The 15,648-nt window shown below is 43.7% G+C and overlaps 1 protein-coding gene across 1 annotated transcript in view; it reads left to right on the forward strand.

Moving 5' to 3' along the window:
- Nucleotides 1-15,648, forward strand: part of LSM4 (LSM4 homolog, U6 small nuclear RNA and mRNA degradation associated) — a 30,615-nt gene that overhangs the window by 9,382 nt on the left and 5,585 nt on the right. Inside the window, exons 3-4 of the mRNA XM_089670021.1 lie at nt 4,743-4,841; nt 14,074-14,257. Of these exons, the coding sequence (XP_089526147.1) occupies nt 4,743-4,841; nt 14,074-14,257 (283 nt within the window). The remainder of the gene's footprint in view (nt 1-4,742; nt 4,842-14,073; nt 14,258-15,648) is intronic.

Genomic DNA, 15,648 nt, shown 5'->3' on the forward strand with positions numbered 1-15,648 from the left:
CATGACACTACCACCACCATGCTTCACTGATGAGGTGGTATGCTTAGGATCATGAGCAGTTCCTTTCCTTCTCCATACTCTCTCTTCCCATCACTCTGGTACAAGTTGATCTTGGTCTCATCTGTCCATAGGATGTTGTTCCAGAACTTTGAAGGCTTTTTTAGATGTCGTTTGGCAAACTCTAATCTGGCCTTCCTGTTTTTGAGGCTCACCAATGGTTTAGATCTTGTTGTGAACCCTCTGTATTCACTCTGGTGAAGTCTTCTCTTGATTGTTGACTTTGACACACATACACCTACCTCCTGGAGAGTGTTCTTGATCTGGCCAACTGTTGTGAAGGGTGTTTTCTTCACCAGGGAAAGAATTCTTCTGTCTTCCACCACAGTTGTTTTCTGTGGTCTTCCGGGTCTTTTGGTGTTGCTGAGCTCACCGGTGCATTCCTTCTTTTTAAGAATGTTCCAAACAGTTGTTTTGGCCACGCCTAATGTTTTTGCTATCTCTCTGATGGGTTTGTTTTGTTTTTTCAGCCTAATGATGGCTTGCTTCACTGATAGTGACAGCTCTTTGGATCTCATCTTGAGAGTTGACAGCAACAGATTCCAAATGCAAATAGCACACTTGAAATGAACTCTGGACCTTTTATCTGCTCATTGTAATTGGGATAATGAGGAAATAACACACACCTGGCCATGGAACGGCTGAGAAGCCAATTGTCCCATTACTTTTGGTCCCTTAATAAGTGGGAGGCACATATGCAAACTGTTGTAATTCCTACACCGTTCACCTGATTTGAATGTAAATACCCTCAAATTAAAGCTGACAGTCTGCAGTTATAGCACATCTTGTTTGTTTCATTTCAAATCCATTGTGGTGGTGTATAGAGCCAAAAATGTTAGAATTGTGTCGATGTCCCAATATTTATGGACCTGACTGTATATATGTGTGTGTGTGTGTGTGTATGTATGTATGTATGTATGTGTATGTGTATGTGTGTGTGTATATATATATATACACACACACACACACACACACACACACACACACACACACACACACACACACACACACACACACACACACACACACACACACACACACACACACACGTGAAACTCGAAAAATTAGAATATCGTGCAAAAGTTCATTTATTTCAGTAATGCAACTTAAAAGGTGAAACTAATATATGAGATAGACTCATTACATGCAAAGCAAGATAGTTCAAGCCGTGAATTGTCTTAATTGTGATGATTATGGCTTATAGCTCATGAAATCCCCAAATCCAAAATCTCAGAAAATTAGAATATTACATGCAATCAATAAAACAAGGATTGTACATAGAACAATATCGGACCTCTGAAAAGTATAAGCATGCATATGTACTCAGTACTTGGTTTGGGTCCCTTTTGCAGCAATTACTGCCTCAATGCAGCATGGCATGGAAGCTATCAGCCTGTGGCACTGCTGAGGTGTTATGGAAGACCAGGATGCTTCAATAGCGGCCTTCAGCTCTTCTGCATTGTTCAGTTTCATGTCTCATCTTTTTCTTGGCAATGCCCCATAGATTCTCTATGGGGTTCAGGTCAAGCGAGTTTGCTGGTCAATCAAGCACAGTAATCCCATGGTCATTGAACCACATTTTGGTGCTTTTGGCAGTGTGGGCAGGTGCCAAGTCCTGCTGGAAAACCTAGTCAGCATCCCCATAAAGCTCGTCTGCGGAAGGAAGTATGAAGTGCTCCAAAATCTCCTGGTAGACGGCTGCGTTGACCCTGGACTTAATGAAACACAGTGGACCAACACCAGCAGATGACATGGCTCCCCAAATCAACACAGACTGTGGAAACTTCACACTGAACTTCAAGCAACTTGCAGTGTGTGCCTCTCCATTCTTCCTTCATACTCTGGGTCCTTGGTTTCCAAATGAGATGCAAAAGTTGCTCTCATCAGAAAATAGGACTTTGGACCACTGAGCAACAGACCAGTTCTGAGGCTTCTGACGTTGTTTAGGAGTGGCTTGACAAGAGGAATACGACATTTGAAGCCCATGTCCAGGATATGTCTGTGTGTGGCTCTTGATGCACTGACTCTAGCCTCAGTCCACTCCTTGTGAAAGTCCCCAACACTTTTAAATGGCCTTTTCCTGACAATCCTCTCCAGGCTGTGGTCATCCCTGCTGCTTGTGCACCTTTTTCTTCCACACTTTTCCCTTCCACATAACTTTCTATTAATGTGCTTTGATACAGCACTTTGGGAACATCCAACTTCTTTTGCAATTACCTTTTGAGGTTTTCCCTCCTTTATGGAGGGTGTCAATGATGGTTTTCTGCACAACTGTCAGGTCAGCAGTCTTTCCCATGATTGTGATTCCTACTGAACCAGACTGAGAGAATATTTAAAGGTTCAGGAACCCTTTGCAGGTGTTATGGCTTAATTAGCTGATTAGAGTGGGACATTTTGAGCCTAGAATATTGCACCTTTTCACAATATTCTAATTTTCTGAGATTGTAGATTTGGGGTTTTCATGAGCTGTAAGCCATAATTATCACAATTATGACAAATCACGACTTGAACTATCTTGCTTTGCATGTAATGAGTCTCTCTCCTATATTAGTTTCACCTTTTTAAGTTGCATTACTGAAATAAATTAACTTTTGCACGATATTCTAATTTTTTGAGTTTCACGTGTACGTGTATGTATGTGTATGTATTCACGTGTGTGTATGTATGTGTATGTATATACGTGTGTGTGTGTGTGTGTGTGTGTGTATGTATGTATGTATATATATATATATATATATATATATATATATATATATATATATATATTATATTATATTTTTTTTAACCTTAACATTTCCCCACTAGTTGTAAGTATTGGGGCATGTGCAGTGTGTTTAAGAATTTCAGGTAGAGAATCATACACACAGCTATCTTCGACAAAAATACCAACCGTTTGGAATTGTTTGCCTTTGCAATTAGGAAGTAGTATTCGTTTTAGCCATAGTGCCTAAAATGGTCTTTAATATTTTAATTTTGTCCCAAACTTTGAGGAAAAATATCCAAAGTTCCAGCATTTATTAAACTTTTTAACATGGATGAGAAATTATCTGAATATGTCCACTATGGTGGTTATTTGACTTTCTGAATGCTGACTTCTATTACAGTATTTGTGTGCCTTTTTGGAGCAATGAATGTTTGTCTACCCAGCCAACCTTTTGCCACTTAGTGGAACTTTTGATTAAAAAAAAAAAAAAAGTGAACAAGCAAGGCATTTGTCTATTCTGCATTAACGTTACTTGCCTTCCCGCCCCTGTACAGTGAGTTCACTGTACAAATTCGGCAATGCCAAATCTGACCAAATGTCATCCCCACTCGGCCAATGACAACAGCCGGCGATTGAGACCCAGAAGCCAGCCGCCCGAAGATGCCAATGGCCGGGCAGGGAGCAGTGGAACGCCACACCTCGCTGGAGCTGAGGTGAGTATAGTTCCCCTTTAATCATATTTATTAAAAGAGAAGTATGGGTGTTTTTTTTTTTTTTTTTGTTTTTTTTTTTTTTTTAAATCATACTAGGCTAGGTGGGTGCAACCTGCCCTCTCTGATGCTGCATCTGCCCCCACGCGCTAAGGCTGGGAACTGAGCGATCAAACACCCCTGATTGCTCAGTTCTCCCCATCGCTCTCAGCAGAGAGCCGGAGCTGTCAGTCACTACTCAGCTCTGCACCCACTGAAGTGTTGGGCTGTGGAGGGGCAGGAACAGCTGACTCAGGCTCTCTGCGACTTACTGAGAGACTTAGCCACATGCTGGTCAAGGCTCCTGGGTGGATCCTGAGCATATGGTTGCAGTCTTTCCCCAGCCTGGACCGGCTCTGTGACGTCAGCCAACAGTGGGCTCTAGCCTGCTGTCAGCTGAAAATGGGTCACAGGACTGCAGAATGAACTGCACTCCTGTGATCCATAGAAGTACAGCCATGAGCTTTGGTTGTACTTCTCCTTTTAAGCCTGAGAGGTTTGACATACAGTATAAATCCAGCAATACATGGATCAAAATTCAGATGGTTCGGCAGGGACCAGCTGAATTTTGCTCCAGGTATGGGCAGAGTGGCTGTAAGATGTTGATTGACAACTGTACAACTACTGTTTTACTCTACTGTACAATCACCCTGTCAGATTTTTGCCACTCGATCAGCATTGCAGGCTATAGCTGGGATTGCTGATCAATTTATTCTGATGGAGGGGGAAGTCTCCCCCATCCACTTGCTCAATATGGATGAGGAGAGTCTAGTCTGTCCTCCTCCTCCTTTCTCCCTCCCTCCCCCCTCCCTCCTCCCTCCTCCCCCTCTTCCTCCCCCTCTTCCTCCCCCTCCTCTTCTTCCTCCTCCTTCTTCCTCCTCTTCTTCCTCCTCCTTCTTCCTCCTCCTTCTTCCTCCTCCTCCTTCTTCCTCCTCCTCCTTCTTCCTCCTCCTCCTTCTTCCTCCTCCTCCTTCTTCTTCCTCCTCCTTCCTCCTCCTCCTCCTTCTTCTTCCTCCTCCTTCTTCTTCCTCCTCCTTCCTCCTCCTCCTCCTTCTTCTTCCTCCTCCTTCTTCCTCCTTCTTCCTCCTCCTCCTCCTTCTTCCTCCTCCTTCCTCTTCTTTTGTTAACGTTTCTCAGCCATGTTTAGGTCCACAAGTTTATACTGTTTGGTCGTGGTTTTTTTTCTTTTTTTGTTTTGTGTAAAAACTAACTTTTTCCCTCTTCTTTATTAGTTGGTTGAATTAAAGAATGGTGAAACCTACAATGGCCACTTGGTTAGTTGTGACAATTGGATGAACATCAATCTACGTGAAGTCATTTGTACTTCTAGGGTATGTTTGTTTTTGCACTTATATTGTATTTATTTTCCTTTTTGTAGTCAGGTTTGACAAACCGTATTACAATGAACAAATTGCCCAAGGGATTTTGTGAGGCACACTAAATTGTAGTTAAAAGATCATTCTTTATTATTTGTTAGAAAAAAAACATTTAAAATTGTTCCAAAAAGTCAGTATACTGAAAACACCAAGTTCATAACGTATACAAAAAATGCTAAATCTACATGATACATAAATTATATGGCACAAGCTTTTTGTGCAACATCTCAACGTGTTTCGTGAAGCAGCATTCACCTCTTCAGGAGATACCATTCCATACCAACAAGCCTTGTTATCAATTCAGTCCATATATTGTAGCTTTAAAAAAGTGTGAGGGCTAGCCTAAGGAGGCAGATGGCAACTGGAAGGCACCCCACTGGTACGGTTTGTCTTGGCCAGGAGCTTTTATGGAAAACTGATTGACCCACTAAGGGAATGCAGAGGGGGCCACTGATGGAAGCTGTCAGTAGAACAATTGCAACGTGACAGCCTCAGAAGCTAATGTGCCACAGCCAAGCAAGAACCAACCAGTAGCTACCTTAGATGCGACAACTGGATGAACATCAGAAGATATTTGGATGGTGTAATCGTTTCAAAGATGGCCGTACGTCCATCAGTGACGATCCCAGCCCATAGCAGTCATTCCTGTGAACATTCAACGTGTGGAATAGCTGATCCTGGATTATCAACACATAACCTGTCGTAATATTGCACAAGACGAATCTTTCTGTGGGAACAGTGAACACGATGATGAAGTGACTGCTTATGCTTCCTATATACAGTTGACAACTGCATGACCTCGGCAATCTAGATTGCTTTATTTGTACTGTGTTTTTTATTAGGTAGAAATGTAGAACTGTTCAGGATTAGAAGATATCTTTTTTATGCCATTATTTATTAATAAAGATCGGTCACATTGTTGCGCATAAGTTACTCTGCTTGGGTGATTAATTACCTGCTTTAGCAGTCTGTGCTTGTCACAGCTGCTGTTTCTTTTTGATGATGAAGTGAAGGAGGCTCTCCTAGGATAATTCAGGTGTACTTATAAATTTTTCTATGCAGAAACTTCCCAGGCATTAAACGCTGGGATGAGTGTATAAATGTGGCAGGGGAGTATGTTGAAAAATAAAAAGTTTCCACTCCTTGAAATTTTGTTATTTTATTACATAAACTCAAAAGTCTGGTTTGACTTTAATGCCCCTCGTATTTTTTTGCAAATGTTTTCTAATAGGTGTCTATCTCTAAACCAGATTTGTACCTTAGGCCAGGGCTTGACAAATTTGCTTTGAATCTAGCAGCCACTTGTAAAAATTAGGAGCCAGTTTTTTTTTTTTTTCCCCTCCCCGTCTTTCAGACTTCGGCTCCTCCCCACTTGAGGAAACTTTTCCACCCAGATTAAAAGTGCGGCCTCCCCACACCGACCTCAGTAATGGTGTTTCCTCTTGGAAGCCCTTCCAGGGTGTCGCGCTATTCCTGGGAGACGAGGGAGTTGGACCAGGTGCTGTCCGACTCTGTGCTCCACAGGTTGTGGAAGGAGGGACTGGCCACCTCGGCGTGAGGGGGGGTTGGGTCCCTTACCTGCGGTTTTTTTCCAGGCTGGCCTGGATTGGGGTGTGGGGCGTCCACTTTTCTTTGTCCAGGGGGACCTAGGGAGAAGTACCGCCACTCTGTGGTGTGCCGGCAAGTGGAGCTCCTGGCCGGGCCAGATGACGGGGGAGACGTCCCTTCCGGTTGAGAGGCGGGACTTCCTCCCTGGCCACGGCATCCGGACGCGTCCTTTGAAACGTGGACCGGAGTGCAGAGGGATGCGTCCTGCAGCTGCGAGCTACTCAGGGCAGACCACCACCTCGGGCTATGTCTGGAGCAGAGGCACCGGGACCAGGTGACACTAGCATCAGCCAGTCTCAGGTAGGTAGCTCAGAGGAGCTCTTTTTTTTTTTTTTTCTCCCCTATCTGATTGGCCCCTAGCTACAGGGGGTGTCCTCAGCCCTCCTGGTGGTCAGAGGGACAAGGTCAGGGGGTGGGAGGGGGGTCTTAGCTTAGAAGATTCCCATGCCCTGCCAGAGGCCGTAAGGAAAGGGGGATGGGAGGGAGGCCAGCCTTGTCTATGGTGTAATGGGAGCCCCGTTTCTGTGTACTGTTTTCAGGTGACAGCCAGGGAGAAGACCAAGCCACACCACAGGGCTAAAATGTGCCCCTTGTAACAGAACGCAGTGCCTGACCCCTGCCCTTTTCACCAACTCGTGACCAAAGACCAGCCAATCTCACACCACGCCATCACTTGAGTAACAATGCCACTCTCAGCCGCACCCTGCACAAAGATTTTCCAGCTCGCGGGACCACAAACCTTAGAGCGATTCTTATTGGGTTAGTTTAATTACGCAATTAACCCTTCACACTGCCACAACCGCCTTTTTACAGAGGAGGAGGAAACCCACAAATCCTAGCAATAACACTATGATTTTAGCATAAGCGTCTGTAACACACACTGTCACCACAGACACAGGGATATTCAGAGGACTATTGTATACAGTAGAACTCTTCAAGAGACAGGGATTCCTTTTAGTTTGCATTAAAAGCTTTAGAGACAGTTTCAGCACTTTTTTTCAAAATCGGGTTTATTACTAAAATGGTGCAATTAAAGTATTTACAGAAAAGACGTTACAAAGACATAAGGAGAACAATAGAGCAACAGAGAAATAAAAGAAAGCAGTTAAGAAGGCAGAATACTTGCAGAGTCCAATTGTCCGAGCAAAAATGTTGCCTTGGCTCTCAAGTCCGTTGGATGTTTCTTGATTGATGTTAAACGAGAGCTCCTCTTCACCTGGGTTGTCAGTCCTGACCAATCATCCGGTTTAGGGGATGGGGGCTAGGAGGTCGCCAAGTTTATGACCAAGTCCCAACTACAATTTCATACTAATAACTTCCAGTATGTGCAGGTGGTAATCTATCAACTGGCAGATTAATATTCAGAATTATATTTCAAACCCAGGGATACCAAACACAGCCTACTTTTATCACCCAGGAGGGAAGAGACTGCTTTCTCCCCTTTCCTATGTGCTAACATAGTCATGTAGGACCTTGATTTGGTTCGGCATGATATGCCCAATTCAAATATACAGGTGAAACTCGGAAGAATTAGAATATCGTGCAAAAGTTCATTTATTTCAGTAGTGCAACTTAAAAGGTGAAACTAATATATAAGAGAGACTCATTACATGCAAAGCAAGATAGTTCAAGCCGTGATTTGTCATAATTGTAATGATTATGGGTTACAGCTCATGAAAACCCCAAATCCACAATCTCAGAAAATTAGAATATTGTGAAAAGGTGCAATATTTTCGGCTCAAAGTGTCCCACTCTAATCAGCTAATTTAGCCATAACACCTGCAAAGGGTTCCTAAGCCTTTAAATGGTCTCTCAGTCTGGTTCAATAGGAATCACAATCATGGGAAAGACTGCTAACCTGACAGTTGTGCAGATAACCATCATTGACACCCTCCATAAGGAGGGAAAGCCTCAAAAGGTAATTGCAAAAGAAGTTGGATGTTCCCAAAGTGCTGTATCAAAGCACATTAATAGAAAGTTATGTGGAAGGGAAAAGTGTGGAAGAAAAAGGTGCACAAGCAGCAGGGATGACTGCAGCCTGGAGAGGATTGTCAGGAAAAGGCCATTTAAAAGTGTTGAGGACTTTCACAAGGAGTGGACTGAGGCTGGAATCAGTGCATCACGAGCCACCACACACAGACTGATCCTGGACATGGGCTTCAAATGTCGTATTCCTCTTGTCAAGCCCCTCCTGAACAACAAACAATGTCAGAAGCATCTTACCTGGGCTAAAGAAAAACAGACCTGGTCTGTTGCTCAGTGGTCCAAAGTCCTCTTTTCTGATGAGAGCAACTTCTGCATCTCATTTGGAAACCAAGGACCCAGAGTATGGAGGAAGAATGGAGAGGCACACACTGCAAGATGCTTGAAGTCCATTGTGAAGTTTCCACAGTCTGTGTTGATTTGGGGAGCCATGTTATATGCTGGTGTTGGTCCACTGTGCTTCATTAAGTCCAGGGTCAACGCAGCCATCTACCAGGAGATTTTGGAGCACTTCATGCTTCCTTCCCCTGACGAACTTTATGGGGATGCTGACTTCATTTTCCAGCAGGCCTTGGCACCTGCCCACACTGCCAAAAGCACCAAAACCTGGTTCAATGACCGTGGGATTACTGTGCTTGATTGGCCAGCAAACTCACCTGACCTGAACCCCATAGAGAATCTATGGGGCATTGCCAAGAGAAAGATGAGACATGAGACCGAACAATGCAGAAGAGCTGAAGGCTGCTGAAGGCCGAAGGAAGCATCCTGGTCTTCCATAACACCTCAGCAGTGCAACAGGCCTGATAGCTTCCATGCCACTCTGCATTGAGGCAGTAATTGCTGCAAAAGGGGTCCAAACCAAGTATTGAGTACATATGCATGCTTATACTCTTCAGAGGTCCGATATTGTTCTATGTACAATCTTGTTTTATTGATTGCATGTAATATTCTAATTTTCTAAGATTGTGGATTTGGGGTTTTCATGAGCTGTAAGCCATAATCATCACAATTATGACAAATCATGGCTTGAACTATCTTGCTTTGCATGTAATGAGTCTATCTCATATATTAGTTTCACCTTTTAAGTTGCATTACTGAAATAAATGAACTTTTGCACGATATTCTAATTTTTCGAGTTTCACCTGTATACCGAATATTAATGTGCCCAGTTCCTGTTGAATTCTATGAATTGTATGTGGAATAGATGTTTTATGGCACGCTCTGCATTCCTAGAGTTTTAATGGCCTAACAGGTCATGTGTGGTGGCTGGACTGAGTTATTAATTTAGGATAGGGCAGAGGAAAGTGGTTTTCATGGTTCCTGAAAAATAGACATCCTGCCAAGATTAATTAGTGGTTTGCAGCTCTGGAGCTGGCCTCTTGTGTTTTATTTAAGATAAGAGGCTCTTTTGAAGTTCGTTACAACTTACAGCCACAAATTCCATTTTCAAGAGGAGGGAAGAAAGATGATTGTTCATGAAAAACAACATGGCTGAGACCTTAACAAGATGGCTGTCGTGTACAGCTTCCATGTCTCTATTGTGCATAATTGTTACACCCCCTCATGCAGAGTGACCCTCAACAATTCCTGGACGATGGTGCTGTGTGGGTTTTGTATAGAGGGCCTGCTTAAGGAGGAAGCTCCTTCCCAATGGGACCTGGCTAAGTCGGGGAACTGAAGGCTCCTTTTTGATTCCTTTAGGTCCCTGGTTGAGAATTTTATCTGCCTCAGACACAGAGCTCACTCCCCCCCCCCAACAGATCGAGGGTTCCCTAGCGACCAGCAGGGAAGCACGGGGAGTCCTGGAACAGAGTTGGTGGATGAGGATCCATCCCCAGACTCTGATTCCCAAGCAGACTCTGAAGGGAAGGGTCCCTCTAGCAAGTCCAGAGGCGCCTCTAGATATAAGTTGTCCCTGGAGGAGGTTGATGACTTACTGGGAGCTATTTATGCCACCTTGGTGATTAGAGGATAAGCAGCCCCTCATGTTGCATGATCAGATGTATCTGGGTTTGGAGGAAGAACAGCATAGTCTTCCCAGTCCATGAGGTGCTGGAAGAATCTATAAAGAGAGAGTGGCAGGCTCTGGAGAGAGAGCCTTTCTTTGCTAAATCTTTCAAACACAGGTTCCCGTTTGACAAGGATTAGTCTGCGGTGTGGAATAAAAACCCCAAGCTGGATGCAGTATTCTCTCAGGTAGCCAGGAAAATTTATCTTGCCTTTGAGGATATGGGGGTCCTGTCTGACACCATGGACAGAAGGGCGAATTCCCTTCTTTAAAAAGTCCTGGTATTCCACACTATCCAACTTAAAGCTTGCCATGGCCACTACAGTGGTAGCTCGGAACATGGAATACTGGCTCACACAGCTACAGGCCCATATTGTGGCAGGATCCCCAAAGGACAAGATATTAGCCTCCTTCCAGACCTTGCTACAGGGGGTTGGCTATATTGCAGATGCCTCAGTAGACTCGGTAAGTATGACAGCGAGGTCATCGGCCCTGTGGCTTAAGGCATGGCAAGGGGACACTGCCTTCAAGGTTAAACTCTGTGGCATTCTGTTCACAAGGGGATCTTCTTTTTGGCCCGGATCGCACCGCAGACAAGAAAAAGGCCTTACCCCTTAAGAAAAGCTCCAGGTGCGGGGGGGGGGGGGAATTTTGTCCCCAGAAGCAGGTACAGGCCATTAGGCCAGAGGTACAGAAAAGGCCCTGGGGCAAGAAGGAAGGGGCAGGGGAGGAGCGATTCTTTTTTTTTTTTTTTTTTTTTTTTTTTTTTCTCCTTTTTTTTTTTTTTTTTTTTTTCCCTATCGTCCTGAGCAGCCCCAAAAATCTCAATGATGGTGTTCCCCCAGTGGGAAGAAGATAAATCCTCCCACAGTGGGAAGTAGTGTCTTCCAGTCCCTTTATCCTGGCTATAGTGAGCAGGGGGTACCGCCTGGAATTTCAGAGACTTCCTCAGAAGTATGTAGCTTGATTTCAGTCCTGGAATTCTTGCAGGTGGGAGCCAACAAGGGGCTAGCAGTGAGTACGCTAAAAGGCCAAGGCTCGGCTCTTAGCGTATTCCTCGAGTCTCCCTTAATCAGGGATGAGCTTGTGGCGAGATTCTTTAAGTCCTTGACCAGACAAAATCCAGTAAGAGGAAGGCCCTTTCCGAAATGAAACCTGACAACAGTGCTCAATGTTCTGACAGGGCCTCCTTTTGAACCTCCTGGATTCAAGTTCCCTCAAAATCCTGACCCTCAAGACAGTATTCCTGGTAGCGGTTACTACAGCAAGGAGAGTGAGTTGGAAGCCCTATCAATTAGGGTCCCCTTCCTCCAGATTTTTGTGGTGAGGGTAATGTTTAGGATGGACCTGGGTCTTCTTACCCAAGATAGCCTCGAGATTTCATTGAGGCCAAGAGATTACTTTAATGTCATTTTGTTCTAACCCCCTCATTGGATGTTAGAACATGTGTTCTTTATTTAGATAGGACTAAAGAGATCAGGAAGTCAGACACCCTTTTTGTATCATTTTCAGGAGCACGAAAGGGTTGTATAGCTTCTAGGTACACCTTTAGCTAGGTGAATGAGACTGGCAATTAGACAGGCATATCTAGCCGAGGGTCTAGAAGTCCCGGAGGGCATTGTGGCACACTCCACCTGGGCCATGTACGCTGAGCTAGCTGGCTGGCTGGCGAAACCACAGGACAGATTTGTGGGGCAGCTACCTGGTCCAATTATAACACCTTCGTTAAGCATTACAGACTTGACCTGGCCTTGGTAGAGGAGCAGGCCTTCGAATGCAAGGTTCTGCAAGCGGTGGTCCCGCCTTAGGGATGAGTGCTTGTGTATACTCTCAAAGGTGCTGTCCTGAAAGACTGGGAGGGGAAAAAAGCAAAGTTGCACTTACGGTAACAACTTTTCCAGGAGTCTTTCAGGACAGCTCCAGTCACCCACCCTTTTTATCGTTTGGTTATACGGTACGTTTTTTTTTTCTTTTGTGTGTCTTGTATTGTCTCCCCAGGTGACCGAAGGTGCTAAGTCATGAACTGAGGTTGGTGAGGGGAGGCCGCACTTTTAATCTAGGTGGAGATGTTTCCTCAAGTGGGGAGGAGCCGAAGTCTCTGTACTGTCCGGGAAAAGGTGTTACTGTAAGTGTAACTTTGCTTTTTTTTCATAGCGTGGATTGTTAGCACCTGGGACTTCTTGCGATGTGATTTTGTGACGTGACAATCACGGCAAAACTGCACCACGCACGCATATTAAAAATGGTACCTGAACCCACATTTTGCGATCACAGCGATTTTTGCCGCAATCCCAAAATGCCATCCTGGTTTATGTATGTGATTTCTGGATTTGTTTTGAAACTCAGATTGCCACGAAAGGCTGGATATTTTTTCCTGTTGAGGTGGTTTACACAGATGAGATCCACGCATATTGTGTTTTCAGTGCCATTGTAAAAAGGGTCCTGGGCGAGTTTGTGTCAGTGCATTCCAGGCTTGCAAATGATAAAGTAGAGTGGCATGCGGAGATAAGTGTTCACATAGGATTGCTAGTGGCAGGAGTTTTCCCATTAAAGTCCATGGATGGCGTTTTTCCCATTGAAGTCTATGGGAGGCAGTGGGTTAACCCAGGCACCAGGATGCAATTTCTAATCCCCATGGCAACCTGGTGCCTCAAATTTTTTTTCAGCCCCGACTTAGGTGTGCTGTGTCCACCCAAAAAAATACTTTTATCAAAGTATACAGCACATCCTGTCTCTGTCTGCCTGCTGCTGCTTCCCTGTTGCTTCGCCAGCAGTTCCTAGCTGTCAAAATTGAGTTAAACAATGGTTTTTTTAAATGCCATTTTGTTCCTATTAAAACTTTTTTTAAGGCCTTGTTCACACCTTGTGCAGAGACGTGAGTTTTTCTGCACGTGTTCTGGGAGGGCACAACAAAATCAATTGTTCTCTATGTGCCCTATTCACACCACAACAGTGTCATGTGCAGATTTATTCTGTGCAGGAATCTGCAAAGTGTATAAAACTCATTGAAACGCGAATGAAAACTGATGTAAACCTGTGTCTCTGCAAGTGAAATCTGCTAGTCAGTTTCCATCAGTTTTTCTGTACTTTTTTATGTTGTGAATGATGCCTAATGTGGAAGTAAACCTATCAATTTAATGGTTCTGGAAAACTTACATTTGAGGCATGCCATTTATTATAACTGGTCACAGTTACTCTTGCTCCTAATCGAACTGAACTCTTAAGCCATCAAATGGCTGGTGTCCTAACTAATTACGTGTGCAGCACCATGGCAACTGAGGATTAAACGCTTGTTAGGATGGGACCATTTTTTTTTTTTTTTTTTTTGTAGTATTGAATAGGAGGGTTTAGTTCTGCTTTCACTCCAAACAGCCTTTAATAACCCTCCTCTCCCCCTTAGCTCCACTTGCCTTTGGCATAAATGCTAGCACATCTAATAGGTGCCTACACACTGCATGAAAAATCCAGACCAGCTTAAAAATGATATTTGAATGTTTGGTTTTCTTATCACGTTTTGTATGACAGTGGTAAAAGTAGGGGATGTAATAGTAAATGGGTTTTGATATGGGTTTAAATTATTCTTAACAGGATGGTGACAAATTTTGGAGAATGCCTGAGTGCTACATACGTGGTAGCACAATTAAATACTTGCGCATCCCTGATGAAATTATTGATATGGTGAAAGAAGAAGTGATGTCAAAGGGCAGAGGTCGCGGTGGAATGCAGCAACAGAAGCAGATGAAAGGAAGAGGAGGTGGTGGAGCTGGACGTGGTATGTTTTAAATAGAGCAGAATTAATGGAAGGACATGTGGATACAGTGCCTTTTTTAGGCTGAATTCACACTTTTTGCATTCTTGCCTGAAGTTTTTTTTATTAAAACAAACGCATAAGCATTCATGACAAATCATGGCAAAAATATGCATAATGTGTAATGGTGTGCATTACAGCACACATTGACATGCATGGCAATATGAATCAATGCATGCTGACATTTTAAATGTGTTCCTATTGATTACAATGAAAAATGCGATAGGCAGAAAAACACAAAATGCAAAAAAATGTTTTAGTTAGCACTGCTGGTCATTTTAAATGTAGCTGCAATCTGTAGACAGGCCATAGCCTTTAAATGACTGCAGATTTATTAAAACAGAACTATAGGCAAAACATTTTTGGCTAGAGTAAGAGAGTGTTATAACCCCTGTCAGTCTGTTTTTTGTCATCTGTGTCCCATTGGGAAGATTTACCTTCACTTCCTGTCCCATAGCCAAACAAGAAGTGATAGGAAAGCACAGACCGCAATAAGAGGTGTTCTAATCCTGCTCCACTGTATTCAAAACTTAACAAATTTTGCCTTTTTATTGTACGTTGCATCCAAAAACATTTTTTTTTTTGGGGGGGGGGGGATAAATACTATACCAATCTGTGATACACAGAGAGTAAACAAAACCTCCATTAGACATACCTGTATCTGCAGTCTTATCTACTCTGTTCAAGTGCTGAAATTATCAGCTTGTCTGAGAGATTAGAAAACTGGTTACAGAGCTGAACTTGCAGCCTGCAGAGCTAAGTGAGGTGAGTTCTGAGAGCTGATTGGAGGGAACCCACTCACACTCTCACACACACTCACACACTCTCACACACTCACACACACTCACATTCTCACTCACACACACACACACACACACACTCTCACACACACACACTCTCACACACACACACACTCTCTCACACTCTTACTATCCTCCACACAGCTCAGAGCTGTTGCTGTCAATCAGCTGGAGGTCCCTCCCCTGTTACCTTTTTTTCTCTTGTTGTCAGGAAAAGCTTGTCAGAAATGATTCATGCTGATGGCAGAGGAAGCAGCAGAGAGGAGGGAAACTGGCATGAAAAGGGGCTGGCTCACAAGCACTGAAAGCTTAAGAATATATTTTGATAAACTAATAGGATTTTCATGAATTGCAGATCAAAATACATATACATACACTGCACAGGTTTCACTTGGCTTACTGACTGCTTCTGTTTGGTAGAAAACATGTCTGGATGGGAATATCCTCACTGAAGAACACAGAACAGACATAGGAATGTTTTAAATTGAGTGTATGCAAACACACTGAAATATATATTCTCATGGAATATAAGTTTTTTTTAAAAGGCTAAACATA

The sequence above is a fragment of the Staurois parvus genome, unplaced genomic scaffold (genome assembly GCF_062004578.1).
Source record: "Staurois parvus isolate SC_StPar_1 unplaced genomic scaffold, SC_StPar_1.0 ptg000086l, whole genome shotgun sequence".
Taxonomy (NCBI): domain Eukaryota; kingdom Metazoa; phylum Chordata; class Amphibia; order Anura; family Ranidae; genus Staurois; species Staurois parvus.